This window comes from Bactrocera dorsalis, chromosome 1 (genome assembly GCF_023373825.1).
Source record: "Bactrocera dorsalis isolate Fly_Bdor chromosome 1, ASM2337382v1, whole genome shotgun sequence".
NCBI classification, from domain to species: Eukaryota; Metazoa; Arthropoda; class Insecta; order Diptera; family Tephritidae; genus Bactrocera; species Bactrocera dorsalis.
The window spans coordinates 6,551,799-6,570,932 of NC_064303.1; the positions used below are offsets into that span (position 1 = coordinate 6,551,799).

At 32.6% G+C, this 19,134-nt stretch overlaps 2 protein-coding genes across 3 annotated transcripts; one reads left to right on the forward strand and one right to left on the reverse strand.

The window, feature by feature from the left end:
- Nucleotides 1-5,120: 5,120 nt before the first annotated feature.
- On the forward strand, nucleotides 5,121-5,969 carry LOC115066088 (uncharacterized). Its single transcript, XM_029549797.2, has 2 exons — nucleotides 5,121-5,428; nucleotides 5,658-5,969. The coding sequence occupies exons 1-2, from the start codon at nucleotides 5,225-5,227 to the stop codon at nucleotides 5,769-5,771; spliced, it is 318 nt and encodes a 105-aa protein (XP_029405657.2). The 5' UTR covers nucleotides 5,121-5,224; the 3' UTR covers nucleotides 5,772-5,969.
- A 4,183-nt stretch (nucleotides 5,970-10,152) lies between these two features.
- Nucleotides 10,153-18,922, reverse strand: LOC105225317 (translocation protein SEC62). Of its 2 annotated transcripts, none has more exons than XM_011203716.4 (4): nucleotides 18,731-18,922; nucleotides 13,480-14,334; nucleotides 13,112-13,398; nucleotides 10,153-10,352 (listed from the first exon to the last, which is right to left on the reverse strand). In XM_011203716.4, the coding sequence occupies exons 1-4, from the start codon at nucleotides 18,764-18,766 to the stop codon at nucleotides 10,262-10,264; spliced, it is 1,269 nt and encodes a 422-aa protein (XP_011202018.1). In that variant the 5' UTR covers nucleotides 18,767-18,922; the 3' UTR covers nucleotides 10,153-10,261. The 2 variants fall into 2 exon arrangements, with proteins under 2 accessions (XP_011202018.1, XP_011202017.2); XM_011203715.4 differs by lacking the exon at nucleotides 18,731-18,922 and adding an exon at nucleotides 15,602-15,815.
- Nucleotides 18,923-19,134: the final 212 nt, after the last annotated feature.

Here is a 19,134-nt window from a genome sequence, read left to right on the forward strand (position 1 = left end):
AAGCGTTTGGCACAACAGATTACAGAAAATAATACACAAGTGCAAGAGAAATTTTCAAAATTTGAAGACGAATTAAGCACTTTAAAAAATGACGAAGAAAATTTAAAATCAGAAGTTCTTCAGTTAAGTAATCGTGTGCGAGAACTGCAACTACATGGCCCTGCACCATCAATAAATAATCAAAGATTGAAGGCACCCACATTCGATGGAAGTATTCCATTTCAAATTTTCAAACTTCAGTTTGAAAAGACAGCAATGGCCAATAACTGGAATGCAGCGGACAAAGTGGCGTCCTTGTTTGTATCATTGAAAGGGCCTGCGGCAGAAATCCTTCAGACTATTCCAGACTGTGAACGGGACAACTATGAGGCATTGATGAGTGCGATAGAAAGACGATATGGTAGTGAGCACCGGAAACAAATATACCAGATCGAACTGCAAAATAGGGGTCAGAAAATGAACGAGTCATTGCAAGAGTTCGCAACTGAAATAGAACGACTGGCTCATTTGGCAAATGCAGATGCACCTGTGGATTACATTGAGAGGGTAAAAATTCAATGTTTCATAAATGGAATTCGTGATGTGGACACCAAACGCGCCACATATGCATTGCCAAAAAGAACGTTTGCTGAAACGGTTTCGCACGCCCTCACACAGGAAACAGCTTCCCTACTAAGTAAACCAGCACACAAAGTACAAAGGGTTGAAATGGAACAACCGGCGCTGATGGAAGAAATATTGAAGACTCTGAAGACAATTGCTGCACCGCGAGTAAATACAACAGGCAGATGTTTCAACTGTGGAAAAGCGGGTCACTTTGCCCGAAATTGCAATATAAAAGTAAACCCATCAAAACGGAAACAACCAACAGATAACGAGGACGAAGCATCCACATCTCACAAGTCGTTAAACTAAAACGGAACAGTTCAAAGGGGCGTGAGCTGGTTCCCACAACTATTTGCCCCGCCATCTCGATATCACAAATAGGTCGCCATGACAACAATCTTACTATCAACGGCATCGTAAATGGCGACTGTCAACGCTTACTTTGGATACTGGTGCCACACATTCAATTATCCGACCGGATGTGGTAAGAGGGACGGTTGAACCATTAGTCGGTTGCAAGCTTCGAACGGCCACCGGGGAGGAAGCAGCTGTCGCGGGAAAAGTGTTTTGCGAAGTGATGATTGGTACCCTGGAAGTTAATCACACCTTCATCGTAGCAGAAATCACGGATGAAATTATAATGGGAGTAGATTTCATGATTGATCACGGGGTTACTTTGGATTTAAACAAGCAAATGCTGTTTTGCCAGAACATGGAGATGCCTATAAACACCGGATATGTGACCAACGTTGAAAGTAAGAGGGTGATTGTTGATGATAATCAGAGCATTCCACCAAAATCTGAGGCGATTGTATGGGCTAAAGTGAATGGAGGAGGTGGGACTGAAGAGTTGTGGATTGTGGAACCAACAAAAATAGATACACCCATATTGGTAGGAAGAACGCTTGTGAAAACTAGAGAAGACGCCACCATTCCGGTGAGAGTAGTGAATGAATTCAACACGCCTATAAGTCTGAAGAAAGGAGCAGTAATTGGACAGTGCCAGAATATAAGTGCAATAGCACGATGCGAACGGTCACAACAGAAGCCTACGATTGAGCCTCAGCAGATAAGTCCTACACTCCTAAATAATTTGCTGAACGAACTGCATGGAAATGAAAAATCAAAAGCAGAAAAACTATTAGAAAAATACGCATCCATATTTGCAAACGAAGGAAACACAGGAAGAACCGGCATTGTCAAACATCGCATAAATACTGGAGACGCTAAACCAATCCGACAAGCTCCGCGTAGGGTTCCACTAGCAAAACGTGAGGATGCTAACAAAATTATTGAAGACATGCACAAAAACGGTGTAATCGAACCTTCAATAAGTCCATGGAGCTCACCTATCGTCTTAGTTAAAAAGAAAGATGGTAGCACCCGTTTCTGCGTAGATTATAGGAAGTTGAATGATGTCACAAAGAAAGACAGTTATCCTCTACCAAGAATCGACGATACATTAGACACCTTGTCTGGAGCGAAATGGTTTTCTACATTAGATCTACAAAGTGGATATTGGCAAGTCGAGATTGATGAATGTGACCGTGAAAAGACCGCTTTCAGTATGGGCGACGGGTTATGGGAATTCTCTGTGATGCCATTTGGGTTATGTAATGCGCCTGCAACGTTCGAGCGACTGATGGAACATGTGTTAAAAGGACTCAACTGGAAGACATGTTTAGTGTATCTTGATGACATTATCATCATGGGAAAAAGTTTTGATGATCATCTGAAAAATCTAGAGGAAGTCTTTCAGCGAATAGCAGCAGCCGGATTACGCTTGAATCCCAAAAAGTGTTCATTATGGAAGAAGCAGGTCACATATCTCGGACATAAAGTGTCAACTGAGGGGATTCACACCGAGGAGGGAAAAATAAAAGCAGTTAAAGATTGGCCTCAACCCACCAACATACATGAACTCCGCAGCTTCCTCGGCTTATGCACGTATTACCGCCGTTTTGTACCTGGATTTGCGAACGTGGCTAGAAGTTTACATGATTTAACAAAGAAGAATCGCCCGTTTGTATGGCAGTTGGAACAAGAAAAAGCGTTTGAGCAGCTTAAGGAACTACTTTGTACGGCGCCGATGTTAGCTTATCCAATACCTGGAAAGAAATTCATCCTGGATACAGATGCGAGCGCTTATGGAATTGGAGGTGTCCTGTCTCAGCTCATCGACGGACAAGAAAGAGTAATTGGGTATTACAGCAGAGTGCTCGGGAAACCAGAGAAAAACTACTGTGTGACGCGAAAAGAACTACTAGCTGTGGTGGAATGTGTAAAACATTTCCACAAGTATTTGTATGGACAACGATTCTTGCTGAGGACTGATCATGCAGCATTAAAATGGTTATTACAGTTTAAGAATCCGGAAGGCCAAATTGCACGATGGATCGAAAGATTACAGAATTACGACTTCGAAACGGAACATCGAAAGGGGATTCACCACAAAAATGCGGATGCATTATCACGTCGCCCTTGTCCACTGGAATGTAAACATTGCTCCAAATCAGAAGGAAAAGAAGGTATAATCGACGTGCGATTACTGAATATAGAACCTGAAGATGATTGGACTCCTCACCGCATCAGAATCAATCAGCTGGAGGAAACTGATCTTGCAAAGCTGGTAATGGCCAAAGAAAATGGGGTACGACCACCAAAGGAACAAATAAGTAGCGAGAGTCCAACTGCAAAAGCATATTGGGCCCAATGGAACAGCATAAACCTCGTTAATGGATACCTTCATCGTACCTGGGAAAGCGAAGATGGCAAACATTCTCGTCTGCTGATCATAGTACCGAAGTCCATGATCCCAAAAGTATTGAAAGAATATCACAATGGACCTAGTGGAGGGCACCTTGGAATAACAAAAACTATAGAGAAGATTAAACAACGGTTCTACTGGATCGGTTGTCGAGATTCCATAGCAGAATGGATAAGTAATTGCGTAGAGTGCATGGCAGCTAAAGGTCCTAAAGCCAAAAGTCGCGGTAGGCTACAACAGTACAACGTGGGATCACCATTTGAACGAGTCGCAATGGATATTGCAGGTCCGTTCCCAACCAGTACGGCCGGAAACAAATATCTACTGGTTGTCATGGACTATTTCAGTAAATGGCCAGAAGTATATGCCTTACCAAACCAGGAAGCGAAGACAGTAGCCGAAGCGTTTGTAGAAAATTGGATAACAAGGTTCGGAGTGCCCGTCGAATTACACTCAGATCAAGGCAGGAATTTCGAATCTTCCATTTTCCAAGAAGTCTGTACATTATTGGGCATCCACAAGACACGGACAACAGCGTTACACCCACAATCAGATGGGATGGTAGAGAGATTCAACCGAACGCTCGAAGAACATCTGCGGAAAATCGTTGATAAAGATCAACGGAATTGGGACAAGTGCATCCAGATGTTCCTGCTGGCGTATCGTTCAGCGAAGCACGAGACAACTGGTTACACGCCAGCAAAGATTATTTTCGGATCTGATCTGCGACTCCCTGCTGATCTTAAGTTTGGAACGAATCCTACAGCTGTAAGAAATGATGGAGATTATTGTTCTGCCTTAAAGGAAGAAATGAATGAATTGCATCTAATGGTAAGACAGCATACGCATCTGATGAGCAATAAGATGAAGGACCGGTTCGATCAAGCGGCAAATTCAAAAGGTTTTGAAGAAGGTGATCTGGTCCTGTTGTACAATCCACTTCGAAAGAAAGGCTTGTCCCCGAAATTGCAGACAGCCTGGGAAGGACCCTATATGGTGATGAAACGACTTAATGACGTGGTATACCGCATACAAAGAAATGGGAAAGCACGATGTAAAATGAAAGTAGTACATTTGGAGAGGCTTGCCCCATTTGGTTCAAGAGGATTTGTGCCTAATCGGGACGATTAGGCTTTAGTGGAGGGCAGTGTTACAAAAAGTAGTATTAAGTTGTATTTGTATTACTATATGCATCCCTGATTATGAACAATAGCTGTAGGTATATGGAATAGCATTTGTCTTGTTGTAGACATCTGGCGCCACACTGTCTGCTCGTCTAGTTAAACAATTGCTGAGTCTGGCGCCGCGACTGTCTGCTTGCGTCTGGCGCCGTATAGCCGTATGTTCTGGTAATTTCCAGACGCGATATTCTAGAAGGACACGTCGGCATCAGCGAGAAGTGCGTGGCTATATAAGCCGTGGCAGCGCCAACGTAATCAATCAGTGCTAAGAGTAAACTGCTATAGTGTAGACGAGTTGTGAAATAAAGAGTTGTTGAATTAAATTAAACAGTGTTGATTTTATTTGTCAATCCAGAGATACGAACCTAACAAAGTAAACTAGCAAGAGTAAATTCGTAACAATACCTTTTCACCACTTAAAGGAAAAAATTTCACAAAGCTTTCAACCACATTATTGGCCCTTAATTAATTATTCAGCGGCACTCAAAATCAACTACTTGCCGGTTTCGCATTAAATTTACTCGTAAATAACACCTACCTTTATGATGGTTATTTTTACATTTCAATTTAAAACTCAACTTTTATTTTTAGCCACTCAATTAGTCACTACGAACTGTAATTGAAATTCAACTGTATCGAAACAATACAGTCATTTAGTGAAGCAGAAATTATGAGTAGGCGACGAAAATGCAACAAATCGGTGGAATTCGAGAATGAGAGTGTAGATGAGTACAGCGAGAAGGAGCACTGCAATGATCTGCTAAAAAGAGCGGAGGCAGAGAATTTATTTAAGAACCCTGTAATGGCATTTCTCGCTACATCGAGCAGCATAATCTTCTGGTGCATCCATTGGTTGGCAAAGGCGCTGATTGTGGTAAGTTAAAAATAGTGAGATTTTTAAATTTTTTTTAGTCATTTAAAAATAAGCAAAAAAAAATGTTAACTTCAACTGCGCCGAAGCTAGAATACACCTGTTCTCCATATTTCTCGTTTATATTTTGGATTTTATACAAAATTAAAATCTGAATATTTAAGAGCTTCGCCAGATATTTAAATACTTTTTCAAAATATTTTTGTAATATTTATAGCTAAAATCCTTTCAGTTTGCTGGCATCTTTATGATTATTACGTTCATATTTCCACATAAAATTATTGGACTTCTCAACCGCTTTTTGGATCGGCAGAATGTGGAGCAGTATTTCAAGGATGAATTGTAGATTGTGCTGAAAATAATAACTGTTCATGGTGTTCTCGTTGGATTACTAAGTAAACGAGCTAAATTAATAAGATTAAACTAACTACCTAACGATTTTAGCGGGCACACAAAATTACTTTACTTCGTTTTGGTGCAAAATTGTGTATTTACTTCTCTAAAGATTGTTTTTAAAAGCACATATGTTCAGATTTGGATTTTGAATAATTAGTTTCAATAATAAATAACAGTTACGGGATGGAATCGTTTGTAGAACTTTTACATATGGCTCAAGCAGCTTACGACTTCTAGCCTTAGACTTCTGGAGGAAAGGAGATCCGGCAGGTCGACTCTAGAAGCTATAAAATACGTCATTTTTGGTGACTTGAAATGTTCGAAACGCTTTCAAAAGCGCTAGGTGAGTGGATATGAGCGATACTTTCGAAAAAAGCTTTAAAAACCCCGACTACTTCAAAGCTGTGGTTCGGAGCTACCCAGTCAAGGAAAGAGAAAGGTTCTAATGTCCACGAAACATTATCTGAGATCTGGGCAGATGTGCTTAAAAAGAAAAACCCGACGAAAGATAGTGAGTGAACCGCACCGCAGCCCTCAGAGTTGCATCAGCCTACCAAACAGTGTCAGGCGACGCAATATTAGTTTTAAGCCTTAATGCCCCAATGACCTTCTGGCATACGAAAGCTGTGGGAGCTAAAATAGCAAAGAAAATGAGAGAATAAGAGATAAAGGACCTACACTTAGGGACAAGCCGTAAATTCCGAGAAATCGACCTTTGCAGAACTCAGCTATTATCCGGTCACGGATACTTCGAAAAGTACCACCACAGAATGAGAAAAGTCAAAAAGCCGTCATGCCTACACAACTATACGATAGAATACGACACTGAACACATTTTCTCCCTATTATCATATTACCATATTTTTTGCGTGCTTAATAATGTACAATAGGTCCGAATAAAATTTCTCCATCCATATTTACGAAATAAATTCGCAAATTTTATTTACCTTGAAACCCTAACCCCTCCCTTAAATGTGTGCGATGGCAACGGGAACGCTCCGCCGTAGAAGACCTAGTTGGCCCGATCCACTTACCGATCTAAAAGGGGATTATATCTCCGAAATAACAGCCTTTGGCCGAATAAAATCCGGCTCAATTCCGGTGCATAAAACCGACTGTTCTCTGAAGCCCTGGGCAGCTTCGTTCTGAATACTGTAACTTCTACTTATCCAGCATAGACCCCGACATATCCAATATATGTCTCCGCATAACACTGTCCATCTGTTTGCATGCCCCCTGCCAACCCCACTCATCTCACACTTCTCCCTTTGGCCCGACCCCGTCGAAACAGCATCTTTCTTGGGCCTGCCGTTGGATGACGACGACGAAAACTTCGCTAATCCATTCCAGGGTGGGCGACGGTTCCTGAGAGAGGTTTTTAGTGACCTGCAAGTGACACATACCGTTGCTGTGACGAGAGCACTGATAATGCGGAGGAAATTTTCCGCCCACTCGCTGAAAGATGTCCAAGATGAATCTACACTTTTCACTACGAAATTGAGATATAAACTGGTCCGAAATCAAAAACAAGTGCAAAGCATAACGGCATATGTTTTGTTGTTTCACTGCGGATTTTAGACCTAACCTCTATCTTCAAAGTTGGTCAATTAAAAAAATTTTGTGTACATTTTTATACAATAATGTAATTTTCTTTATTACGAATCATAATATTCTGCTCAGCAATGCTTCTTCTTAATCAAACAGCTATTGATTTCGTTATTCCACTTTGTTGTTGCTTTGAAAATAGTTAATAGAAATAGATTTATCTTCTTTATTAGCGCTATACTATTTCTGTTGTTTTTGTATTTTTGCTATGTAAATTAAAATAATTCAATGCTTTACACTACTTTTAATTAGGTTGTATTATAACATATGCTATGTATATATGTATATATTTAGTTATATATTCTTTTGTATACATATATAGGTATTTTAGTTTATATATAGATGCTTGTATACATATATTTTTCGATTCTGCATTTTTATTAAAATATTAATTGTTATGCTTGAAAGCTGCTCAAGTGAACTAATAAAAATGTGATCACCCTAAAGAAGCAAAAATCGTTTCAAATATCAATCGCCTGTACTTAAATTTTATTATAATATAATGTATAATAAATTGCATTTTTTGTAAAAATTTAAAAGTAAATAATTGGAATATCAATAAATCGCAAAAAAATAATTTCAAAGTAGAAATCTTGCACAATTATAAAAAAGCAAAATTTTAATTATAATTTTTAACCTATTGGAACTCGCCACTACTAAAGTTTATTAGCAAACTCTCTATTAGCTGCTGATTTTTATTAATATTATTTTTTTTTGTTTAAAATAATTTATTTTTTTTTTTGTTTAAATATTTTTTATTTTTTTATAAAATTTAAACTGCCTGTTTGCAGCGCATCATTAGTGTATTTGCTTCAAACTACGCTCAATTGCTTAATTTAATATTTTTTTTTATTTTACATTTATATTTTTGTAAAATTTTTAGCAGCATTAGGTTTTCAAATGAAATTGCTTTTGTTGAATGCATTTTAAATGAATTTTTGTTTTTCAAATGCAATAAATTTTTCAAGTGTTGCAATGTGTGTAAAATTTTTTTGGGAAAAATGCTAAAGTGCTTTATTTTGCTTAAAAATATCATTTTGCAAAAAAAAATATTTAAAAAATATATTTAAAAAAAAAATTTTTTTTCAAAAAAATTGATTTTCTAAAATAAAAAAATTTTGCGCAAAAAATTTATTAATCAAAAAAATTTTTTTTTTTTTTCAAATGAAAGTTAAGTTCTTCCGGAAATAACAAAAAATATTTTTCAGATAATAATTATTGAAGCGTTTTATTTCGTCAAAAAATATTTTTCAAAAAAAAGTTATTAAGAAACAGATGTTTTGCAAAAGTAAAATAAGTAGACAAAATAATTTTTGAAAATCCTTATTCTCAAATATGCATATGTATGTATGTATTTAAATTAAAGAAAAAAAAGATTTTTTGCAAAATCATTTATATTAAAACCAAAAATTATATGGAAAAAAATTAATAAATTTAAAGTTTTATTCTAAAAAAATTTGAAAAATAATATTTTTTAACGTTCTCAAATATATGTACTTATATTTTTCAAAAAAATATTTGCCAAAAAAATAAAAAAAAAAATATTTGCTAAAAAAATAAAAAAAAAATATTTGCCAAAAAAATAAAAAAAAAAATATTTGCTAAAAAAATAAAAAAAAAATATTTCGGAAAAAAATAATTAGTTTTTTATTTGGCATAAAATATATATTTTTCAAAACAAAATTGTTTTTAAGAAAAAATATATAAAACTTTTTTCAGAAAAGATATAATTTTTGAATGGAATGCTGTTTTAGAAAAGAATGTTTTAAAAAATTATTTAAAAAAAATGTATATATCAAACAGTCTTTAATTTATTTATTTTTTTTTTATTTTTAACGAATGGTAAAAGGGATAACCTAAAAATATATTTTCCACCAAATTAAAAACAAATTTCTAGAAATTTTTTTTTAGATAATTTTTATATTTTATATTAAATATTATATTTAAAAAAATATTTTGCCAAAAATTAAAAAAATACTAAAATATTATTTTTTTAAATATAAAAATAATATAACAAAATATTTAAAAAATTAATTTTAACATAAAAAATAAATTTAAAAAGATATTAAAAAAATAATAAACTTTATAAACAAATAAAAAATATTTAAAAGGTTTATGTTTAATATTTAAAATTTAGAATTAATTTTTGAAATACTTTTTATTTTATTTTTATATTTAAAATTTAAATTTCTTAAAATATTTTTTATATTATATTTCCATATATTTATAAAAATAATTTTTTATTTTTTTTTTCATTTTTGGCAAAATATTTTTTTAAATATAATATGTAATATAAAATATAAAAACAATATAAAATAATCAAAAAAATTATTTTTATTTTAATCAAAGGATTTAAAAATATATTTTTTAAAAAACTTTTATTTCATATTTTCAAAAAAAATTCAGTATAATTTTTAGCATATTTTAAGCCGCAGCTCAACTCAAAAATATTATTGCATTCACGGTCTCGTTTAGCGTTTTAAAGTCAAATGGCATTTAAATTTATTTTTTCTCGCACAATACTTCTATTGCGTTTTAGCTGCATTTTGAATTCACCTATTTTTTTATATATGCTAGATATTAATGCTATTTTGCGTCGGAGATTTCACATGTGTATGCATATTACTTATTTCTTTTTTTTTATAAATATAATTCTTAATAAAATCTCATATTTTCATATATTTTTGCTATTTCAGTGCCTGCATTTGTCACAAAACGAAAAATAATTCAATTAATATATGTATGTATATTTTTTAATCAGCTTAATAGTGTATATTTTTTGTCTATTTGTAAAAATGTAAATTGCATTAAATTTGTATGTATATATTATTTTCATTAATTAACATTATGCACTTCGCTCGAACTGATGATCTCGAACTGATCCTTGGCGGAGATTTCCGAATCTGATTCAGATGGAGTGTGCGAGCTGGAATATAAAGACAATGCCTTACTGTTATTTGCTGTATATATTTGTGCGACTATGCATGAGTACATACATATGTATTTATATTTATTTATGTCTTTCAAAAAGCAGTAAATTGGGTTCTGGCGGCAGCGTTATGAAATTTTAATGTTAATGACGTATTTAAAAAGCGTTGAGCGGAAAAATATTAAATAATAAATAAACGTATGGGTGGAAACAATATAGAGTAGTACATTAGTAGACAATAAATATTTAATGGTCGTATTTGAATTTTAAAATGTGTGTTATTATAATGAAAATAAAAAGGAAAATAAAAATGCAGTAGCACGTTGGTTAAATAGACAATTAATAATCGCTAGCGATATTTTGAGCTGTTATTGTGTGTTAACGAGTACGTGCAATGCAGTGCTGCGGACTGAAACAACTGAATCAATAAATTTTCGAACTTATTCTTAAAACACCATGCAAAATGTAGACAGAATTGTTACTGAAGCGTGAAATTAGTATGAATTTTTTAATGTATACGATTTTACACAGCTAAATGTTAACGAAACCCAAGCAACATTTGAGTTTAAACTTTGCTGATACTCTAACCTCAAAAATGATGATGATTTAAATGATTGTAAATATTTATAAAAACCAATGGTTGTACTTTTAAGCAACAGAAATGGCTTTGAGAAATGCCAAATTCACAAAATAAAAATATATTTCATATACTGCTAGCGCATATGTGTAAGTTTTTCGCATAAATGAAATTGGACGCGCTTATGAGCCAATTAAAACGATTTTTTCTGGAACAAAGCATGTGACTTTTTATTACGGAACTTATTAAAGCAATAAATATGTAAAGTAAAGGTGGGAAATAAATATAATTTTACTAATTTTAAAACATTACATATTAGTTTTTTCAATTATTAATAAGTCTAACTGTCTGGCGGTTATTATTAGGTCTGCTAAGAAGTCTGTTGGCGTTGTAGGCACTTTGTTGTGAACAGGATTGCAAATAATACTTAAAAATTATAATTGAATTTAAATTGAAATTAAATTATTTTTATCTTTTAAGGCTGAAAATTTTATAAACCCAAATACAGATTAAAATTGTATCCAAAATTGTTTAATAAAAAATTTAAAAATAATGTTTTAAACCTACATAAATACGTAAGTGTAAAAATAACTGTAACACAATAATTTTGAAAAAAAAAAAAAATAAAACCAAATATCAAAATTAAAAAAAAAATTAATTCCAAGTCTATAATTAAACATAAAGAAAATATATATTTTTTTTTTGAATTTGCAATTTTTCGCGTTTACCATTTTGATTATCTTGTGAAAAGGAAAGCTTTTAATAAATATCAACAAGTCTTTTTGTCTTATTATATTTAGTTAATTTTAATTACAGCTTTTCTGTTACAAATTTGCAATTTTTTTTTCCTCTTTTATACCTGCTTGTAATTTGAAATACATATTTTTTATTAATTACTCCAATTTTTAAATTAAAAATGTTTTCTCAAGCTTCAACAAGATGTTTGGATATAAAAATAATATTTTTAATTTTTATAATTAAATAATTAAATTATCAGGCATCTTGGATTAAAAGTTAAATTAACTTCCTTTATTTAATTTAATTTAAAAAAAGGTAAAGTGAAAATTTTCCAAGATTTTTGGTATTAAAAATCGAAAATTTAATTTATTTAAATATTTTTAACTTAAAAATTTACGTAACCAATAAAAAAATTCAGTATCTTAAATTAATTTTTAAGTTAAAAATTTTTGCTTCTAAAATCAGGTTAAATAATTGAATTTATTTTTTAATCACAATTAAAATTTTCAACATCTTGGAATAAAAATTCAAATTTTCATTATTTAATTTAATTAAAAAAATTAAATTGAAAATGTTCCAAGTTGTTTGGGATTTAAAATTTAATTTCTTTAATTATTTTTAACTTAAAAATTTAAGCAACCAATAAAAAAATTCTTAATATTTTCAATTAAATTATAAAATTAATTTAATTTAATAATCAGAATTAAAAATTGAAAACTTAATTGAAAAACTTGAATTTTTTTTAATCCCGAATCAAAAATTGACAAAAAGTTTTAATTATCAAAATTTGCAACCCTGGTTGTAGTAAAAGGCGCTATACAGCTGATTTCATATAATAATAAAAGCTATGAGATTTCGCTAAATCAAATAAGCATGTTAAAGTTCGACGTTCCGTCTCTAAATTCGGACATGTTTACTTAATTTATTTAAAATAACTTTAATATCAATTAATCACCAATTTAATACAAGCATTAAACCAAGCAAAAGATATACAATTATATATAAACCTCAAATTTAATTCGCCACAACCAATGCCATTAGTTCAATTATATTTAATCAATTACATAAATTAACATTTTATTATATATTATTATAAAATATTTAGTAATAATTTATAAATGTATTTGGTTAGAAAATCAAAAAAAAAAAAAAAATATAAAAATTAGATTGAAATGGAATATGCCAAAAATAAAATGTATATGTATTAAAGCAGCATTTAACGATTGAAAGACATGCAAAAATTAAATTAATTAAAAATATATGCTATAAAAATCGAAATAATTAAATTAATGATAAATAGAGAGTCGTTATATAGAGAGCTTCTTTTACATAAATAAATTACATTAAATGAAATATCGAAAGCGCACTTTAACTGCATACACTCAACACCAAAACTGTTGCGCACAAACCCAAAATGCTGCCAAAAAAGGCTACAGCTCACCCTTTAACGTCTGACTCAGCGGTCGCTTCGCTGCTATCAACGCCACCTACAGCACTGTTACTCGCGGCCTCTTCGGCGCACGCAGTGTTATCGCCAGTGGCTTTGCGGCGACGTAACTCGATATCCGCGTCATGTTCCTTCACCTCTTCGATCTTCTCCGCTTCCAGTGGTATCGCTTCGGGTGCCGTGTCTTCTTCTGCATCGCTGTCCTTCTCTTTTTTCTTAGATTTGGATTTGTTGCGTTTCTCCGAGGATTTCGATTTTTCTTCCTCAGCAACATAGTTGCTCTGTATTTTTTATAAACATAAAAATATATATATTTTTTAACTATATGTGTGTTTCATAGTAAAATTAATAGCGCTACTCACTTCGTAGAGCGGCCAAAATGATGCAAAGAATCCAACGTCTTCGGTTAAGTTCGGCAGTAGCCAGAAATGCAATTTACCATAAGTCACCAGCCATACGAGTGTGAAAACAATCAGTCGTATTACTGTCAAAGTCAATATGAGTACGAGGAATCCAGCCGCCGCCACAGACAAATAGTAGACACCTTTACGCAATAGTGGTGGCCAGAGTGGGAACAAACAAATCAGTATGGCGCCCAGCAATAAGATTAGTCCATAAATCCAGTAGTGTATGGGTATGGGGTCATAAATCCAAATGTATGGCTCCGAACCATCAACGAAAACCTGTTCATGATGCATGTCCAAGCGTATTTTTCGCTTGCGCTTCTCTTTCTTCTCAACGGCACCGCCACCACCACTGCCGGCACCAGCACTTATATTGCCATCACCCATGCCATTGGCACCGCTGGCTTCGGCTTCAGCCTCGGTGTCTTTCTTCTCATCCTTCTCCTTCTTCTTGTGCTGTGGCTCTTTTTCATCACTTTTGTTTTTCGTTGTTTTGCTACCTGTAGCTGCCCCACTGCCGCGCATCTCCTCCAACGAGACGGGCACTTTTTTGGCGCGATGGAAAAATTTATGCTCCAACATGACGTCCAAAAAGTCGATAGCGTGTTCACGTGTGGTGAAGAGGGCGTCATCGCCTTGTGCGAATTTCGACTTTAGCAAAGCGTCTAGCGCTTTATTCGATATGAAATACTGCACATTGTGGCTGAGGAATTTCGTTTTCTTTGATTTGACGTTTGCCTTCATCCATTTGGCGACCTTGAATTCCTCCTTCGAAGGCTTCTCAACTTCTTGTTCGCCAGGGCCTGTGTACTCCTGTAAGTGTTTGGGAGTAAATAAAAGATTTTCTGGTGATTAATAATGAAATTCATAAGCAATTCAATGATCAAGTCTGAATGCGCATTTTTGAATACTTTTTAGATTATGTTCTTTAATATTTCACAATTATTCAGTTATCACTAAGTACACACAAATGAAGAAACAAAAATGAAATAAATTACTCGGAACAAACTAAATCAAATATGTACGAATAATCTTTAATAAAAAATAATGTGCCGAAACCGCAAACGGAGAAAATTAAAATCATAATTATAATATAAATTAGAAAAAAAAATAAAAATAAAAAATAAAAATAAAAATTAAAAAGGAGATATAAAAAAAAATAATAAAATAAAATTAAACAAAAATAATAATAAAGGAAATAAAATTAAAAAGAAAAATTAGAGTAGTTTATCACACATCACTGCTTCAACCAAAAACAATAAATAAAAAATAAACATATTTTGTAACATTAATGTTTCCATTTTTATAAAATAAAATCCATTACACAAAATTTCTGCACAAACCGTGACAATAGTCAATTATTGAAATTCGCTTGAATAGTTTAATTTAGTATGCATAAATATACACGTCAACTTTTATATGAGATAATCGGCGATAAAAAACTATGAATACAAATTTCTTGTAAATTGTACGTATGTAAGTCGTATAGTATGATCTCAGCTGATGCCACAAACAAAAACAGCTGTGCGCAAATATGTGTGAGAATACAAACGATCTTGCGAAATATCTAAAGAATATAAAATCAGATAAATATCGTTATAGAGTATACAATTTCTGCATATGACGTCATTGTGAGGTGCGCTAATCTCTAAAATGGTGTTGTGAATACCCCACTTTGGCGCCAGCTTAGCTTTTTTTGGATATGTGGCGATTCGGTGACGTGTTGTTTTCTAGTCACACCAAATAAAAGCAAATGTTTGCATACATACGTCGTTGCATTTAAAGCATTTATTAGCAACTTTCGAAAGTCGACAAACAAATTGGGAAAATAGAGCATGTAAAAAGTGTGGCCAACACAATCGAAAGTACAAATTTATCGATTTTTAAATTTTAACGAGTTAAAGTAGCTCAAATATTTATCTGCGAAGGGTGTAGAAGCCATTGTATTTCCGCAACGACGCAATAAAAAGTTGTTGATGTCAGATTTTCATCTAAAAAAAACGTTGATTGTTTTGGATGTGAAACGGAGTATTTCACAACATTTGCTTATAGATTAATATATTATTAAAAATGTACTAACATCACCATCATCTTCCACATATTGCTCCTCTTCTTCTTCGTGCTGATGTGTTTCCTCTTCCATATTTATAATAAAAAAAAAATGTGAATTTGGTTTTAATATTTCTCGTCTTATAATTGTTTTTTTCTTATATCTTTTTATTTAAATTTTTTTCCTCCGGAAGACAAGTCACGTTGATAGTCGCTTCGTTACTCACAAAACTTCAACACAATACTGAATTGTATTGAAATATGGCTGTGAGCACCTAGCAAGTGGTCAGACATTCAATCAGCCAACAAGCAAGTCAGTCAGTGGAACAACTTTCTCCTCTAACAAAAACAGCAACAATCACAGCACAGCGCCAACGTATGTGTAATCATAACAAAAAGCCACAGAAGAATTAAAAACGCAGAAAAATTACAAGTGCACAACAACAACAATAGCAAAGAGAATTAAGAAATCTTCTGGGAGACGGCTGGCAACAAGTGTTGAAATAGCCAGAAACAGCTGAGAGGCAAAATAAATATTTGTTAAGTGAACTTACGCCAAACTAAGCTCAAAAGCAAAGAGTGCGATATATATATTTGTATGGAGAGCGAGCAAATGGGAATCCCAATTGTAGACATTGAACAAGCAAGCATTTGAGTTTAAGAAGTTATAGAAACTAAACGACAGATCTTTTAGGAAAATATAATATAGTATTATATAAAAAAAAATTACCAGAAAATATAAAATTATTTAAAGAAAGTATAAAAACTAGTGACTAACATATTCCAGCTATTTACTTTCAAATTGGTGGTCTTATAAGCAAAACAGCATTTAAATTGGGATGCTAACAAGGGAAGAAGAGCTTTACTAAAAGGAGTATGTAAATTTAAAATTCGCTCCAATCTCAATATCACTCAGTAATTTTTTAAATATATTAAAATATATCTCTGTTGACGGAGTAACAGCTTTGCTGCGCTCTTTTTCAATAGCTTTTTGCTCACTTTTATTTTGTCGTTTTTATTCACGCTCAAAACTAGTTTGGAAATTTCTGGTTTGCTCCATGTGCTTAAATTATTATAATTTTTTTATTTGCATATGCATCTTTTTTTTGTTTTCTCTTTCAGCTGATTTTCTACGTCATATGTAGTCAGCACGTTTTCTGTGCATTTGGACTATGATGTGTTATGTGTGATTATTTTTATTCTCTTTTTTAACAACTATTAATATTTTCACGTTTTCAATTTCTTATAAAACTTTATTGGTTAACCTTTTCGAAATTTCTATATGCAGTCTTCGTTAGTATTTGTTGCTCTTACAAAATAATGGTATAAGAAAAGTTAGTAGGAGATCCAGTCAACACCAACTAGTTGTAAGCCTCGAAACTATCGAACATAAATATATGTGCCATGCTTCATATTTTATTTTAGTAGCTGTTCCCGAATATTTTGTTAGGCAATTATGGAAATATACTCTCACGTTAAGTAAAATCGAAGCCAGACAAATGCAAAATAGCACTTGAATAAATATTTTTGGATTTGTTTAAGCGCCGCTGCTGCAACAATTTCCGTATTAAAATTATTTTATCATGGAATGGCTATTTATTTTCTTGTATTAAAGTCATTTTAGGTCATAAGTTAATCGACAATAAAATCCCTCTTTATTATATTATGTAAGAATACTACTGCTGCAAACCAACAGTTTCCATTAGATTTGCATATAAATATGCACATAAATTTACAATTGTAAATCACTTACTAATTATGACATTATCTTGTTGTACATATGTATGTAGAAATAAAATTGCTTAATTGTTTGCTGTTTCCAATTGAGACAATTGTAATATGAGTGTTGAACATTTCTCGTTCTATCACCAACGTTTCCTAAAGCATTACTACATATATATACATATGTATATTAAGTAGAACTCGTGAACTTTTTCAAACGTTTGTAATTTCTGTTTGTTTCAATAGATTTTAAATCGATTTGTATACGTTGGCTCTTTAGTTTTCAAACTTATTTAAAGATGACTATTAAAAGGTATCCACAAAACGACACGTTTTTATTAAATATCTCCCGCATGGCCCAACTTCTAATTCTGGACAGTCCTACATATATACAATGGATGTAATTAAACTTTGCGTGGGTGTCTTCTTGTAATAGCCATTGTAAAAGAAAATGTACCTACTATAAATGAAGTAAATTTTGTTTAATTTATTTATGAACACTTCAAGTGCGTTAATTCAGTAGTATAAATATAAAATACTTTGGCGGCTTATCAATGAAATGGGTAATCACAGTCTATCAGAAATGTTCACTTTGAATATTGACTGCAAAATATTTTAAAAGTTCACGGCAACAAACACTGATAATTGTAATCTTATCCTTCAATGAGTGTATTGAAATCTTAATTTTATTCAGGGAAATACCAATTAAATCAGTAAATTATAATCCATTTATGGATAAGGTAAATAAACAACAAATTATTGTAAAAAAAAAAAAACAAAAACAAAAAACAAAAAAACTTTGACAAATGAGAGCAAAAATAATGTGGGGTCAAATAAATAAAATAGATGTGTGAGCGAAAAAGCGAGTACTGTTCCTCAACACATTTTTTGTTATTTGGACTGACATTTACACATCTACGCGCATATATATATGCCATATATGTTAAGCAATACCAAACGTCTTGAAAAACAAAAACAATCATCCGCAATCTGTCTCACTTGTGCCAACTAGCATCATTTCTGCCCATACTGGCATAGGTATTTTTCCAGCAACAAAAACAATAATTAGAGCCGCTAATGCAACAACGCAGCAGGTAGAGTAGAACAAAAATTTAAATATTCAAAATTTCATTCTCCATACAACATTTTGAAAGAATAATTTCAAGAATTACGTATTGTGGCTAATAACCAACACATTCCATATATTTGTTCTATGTCCATAACGATGGCAATCTGCTCGCTTATTCAACAGCAATATACACGCCAGCATGACAATTTTATGTGCGCAATAACTTTTCCACTATTCATTTTTCATATACACAGGTACAAAAATTTGATTCGACAGAATATATGAAAAAAAAACGATATAAACTCAATGTAGGATGCTTTTCAACATCTTTAATGCAAAATTTCTGCATTTTGTTATTTAGTCACTTACATCCTTACGGCGCCTTGAACGTTTCTTTTCAGACATTTTCACCAACTCTTTGTTTCACAAATCAAATACTATTTGTTTTATGATTTCACTGTTCAAATTGATTTAATTATTTGCAAATGAAAATTTTCTTTTCTATATCTTCACTCAACACTTTGTACACCTTTATCTCCACCGACTTCAAAATCAAAAATGATTTTCGCTTTATATTTTCGTATGAGGTTTGTAAATGTAAGAGCAGGATCAACTATATTAGCTCGATATATGACGGAAAAGCAAGTGCCAAAGAGAAACGCCAGCTGTGCTCATATTGAAAGAAAATAGACATATGTTTTGCTAAAAACGTCTAAATTGGTGGCTCATCAGAAAAATCTCAATTACAAAATTTGTTAAATAATAGAAAAATG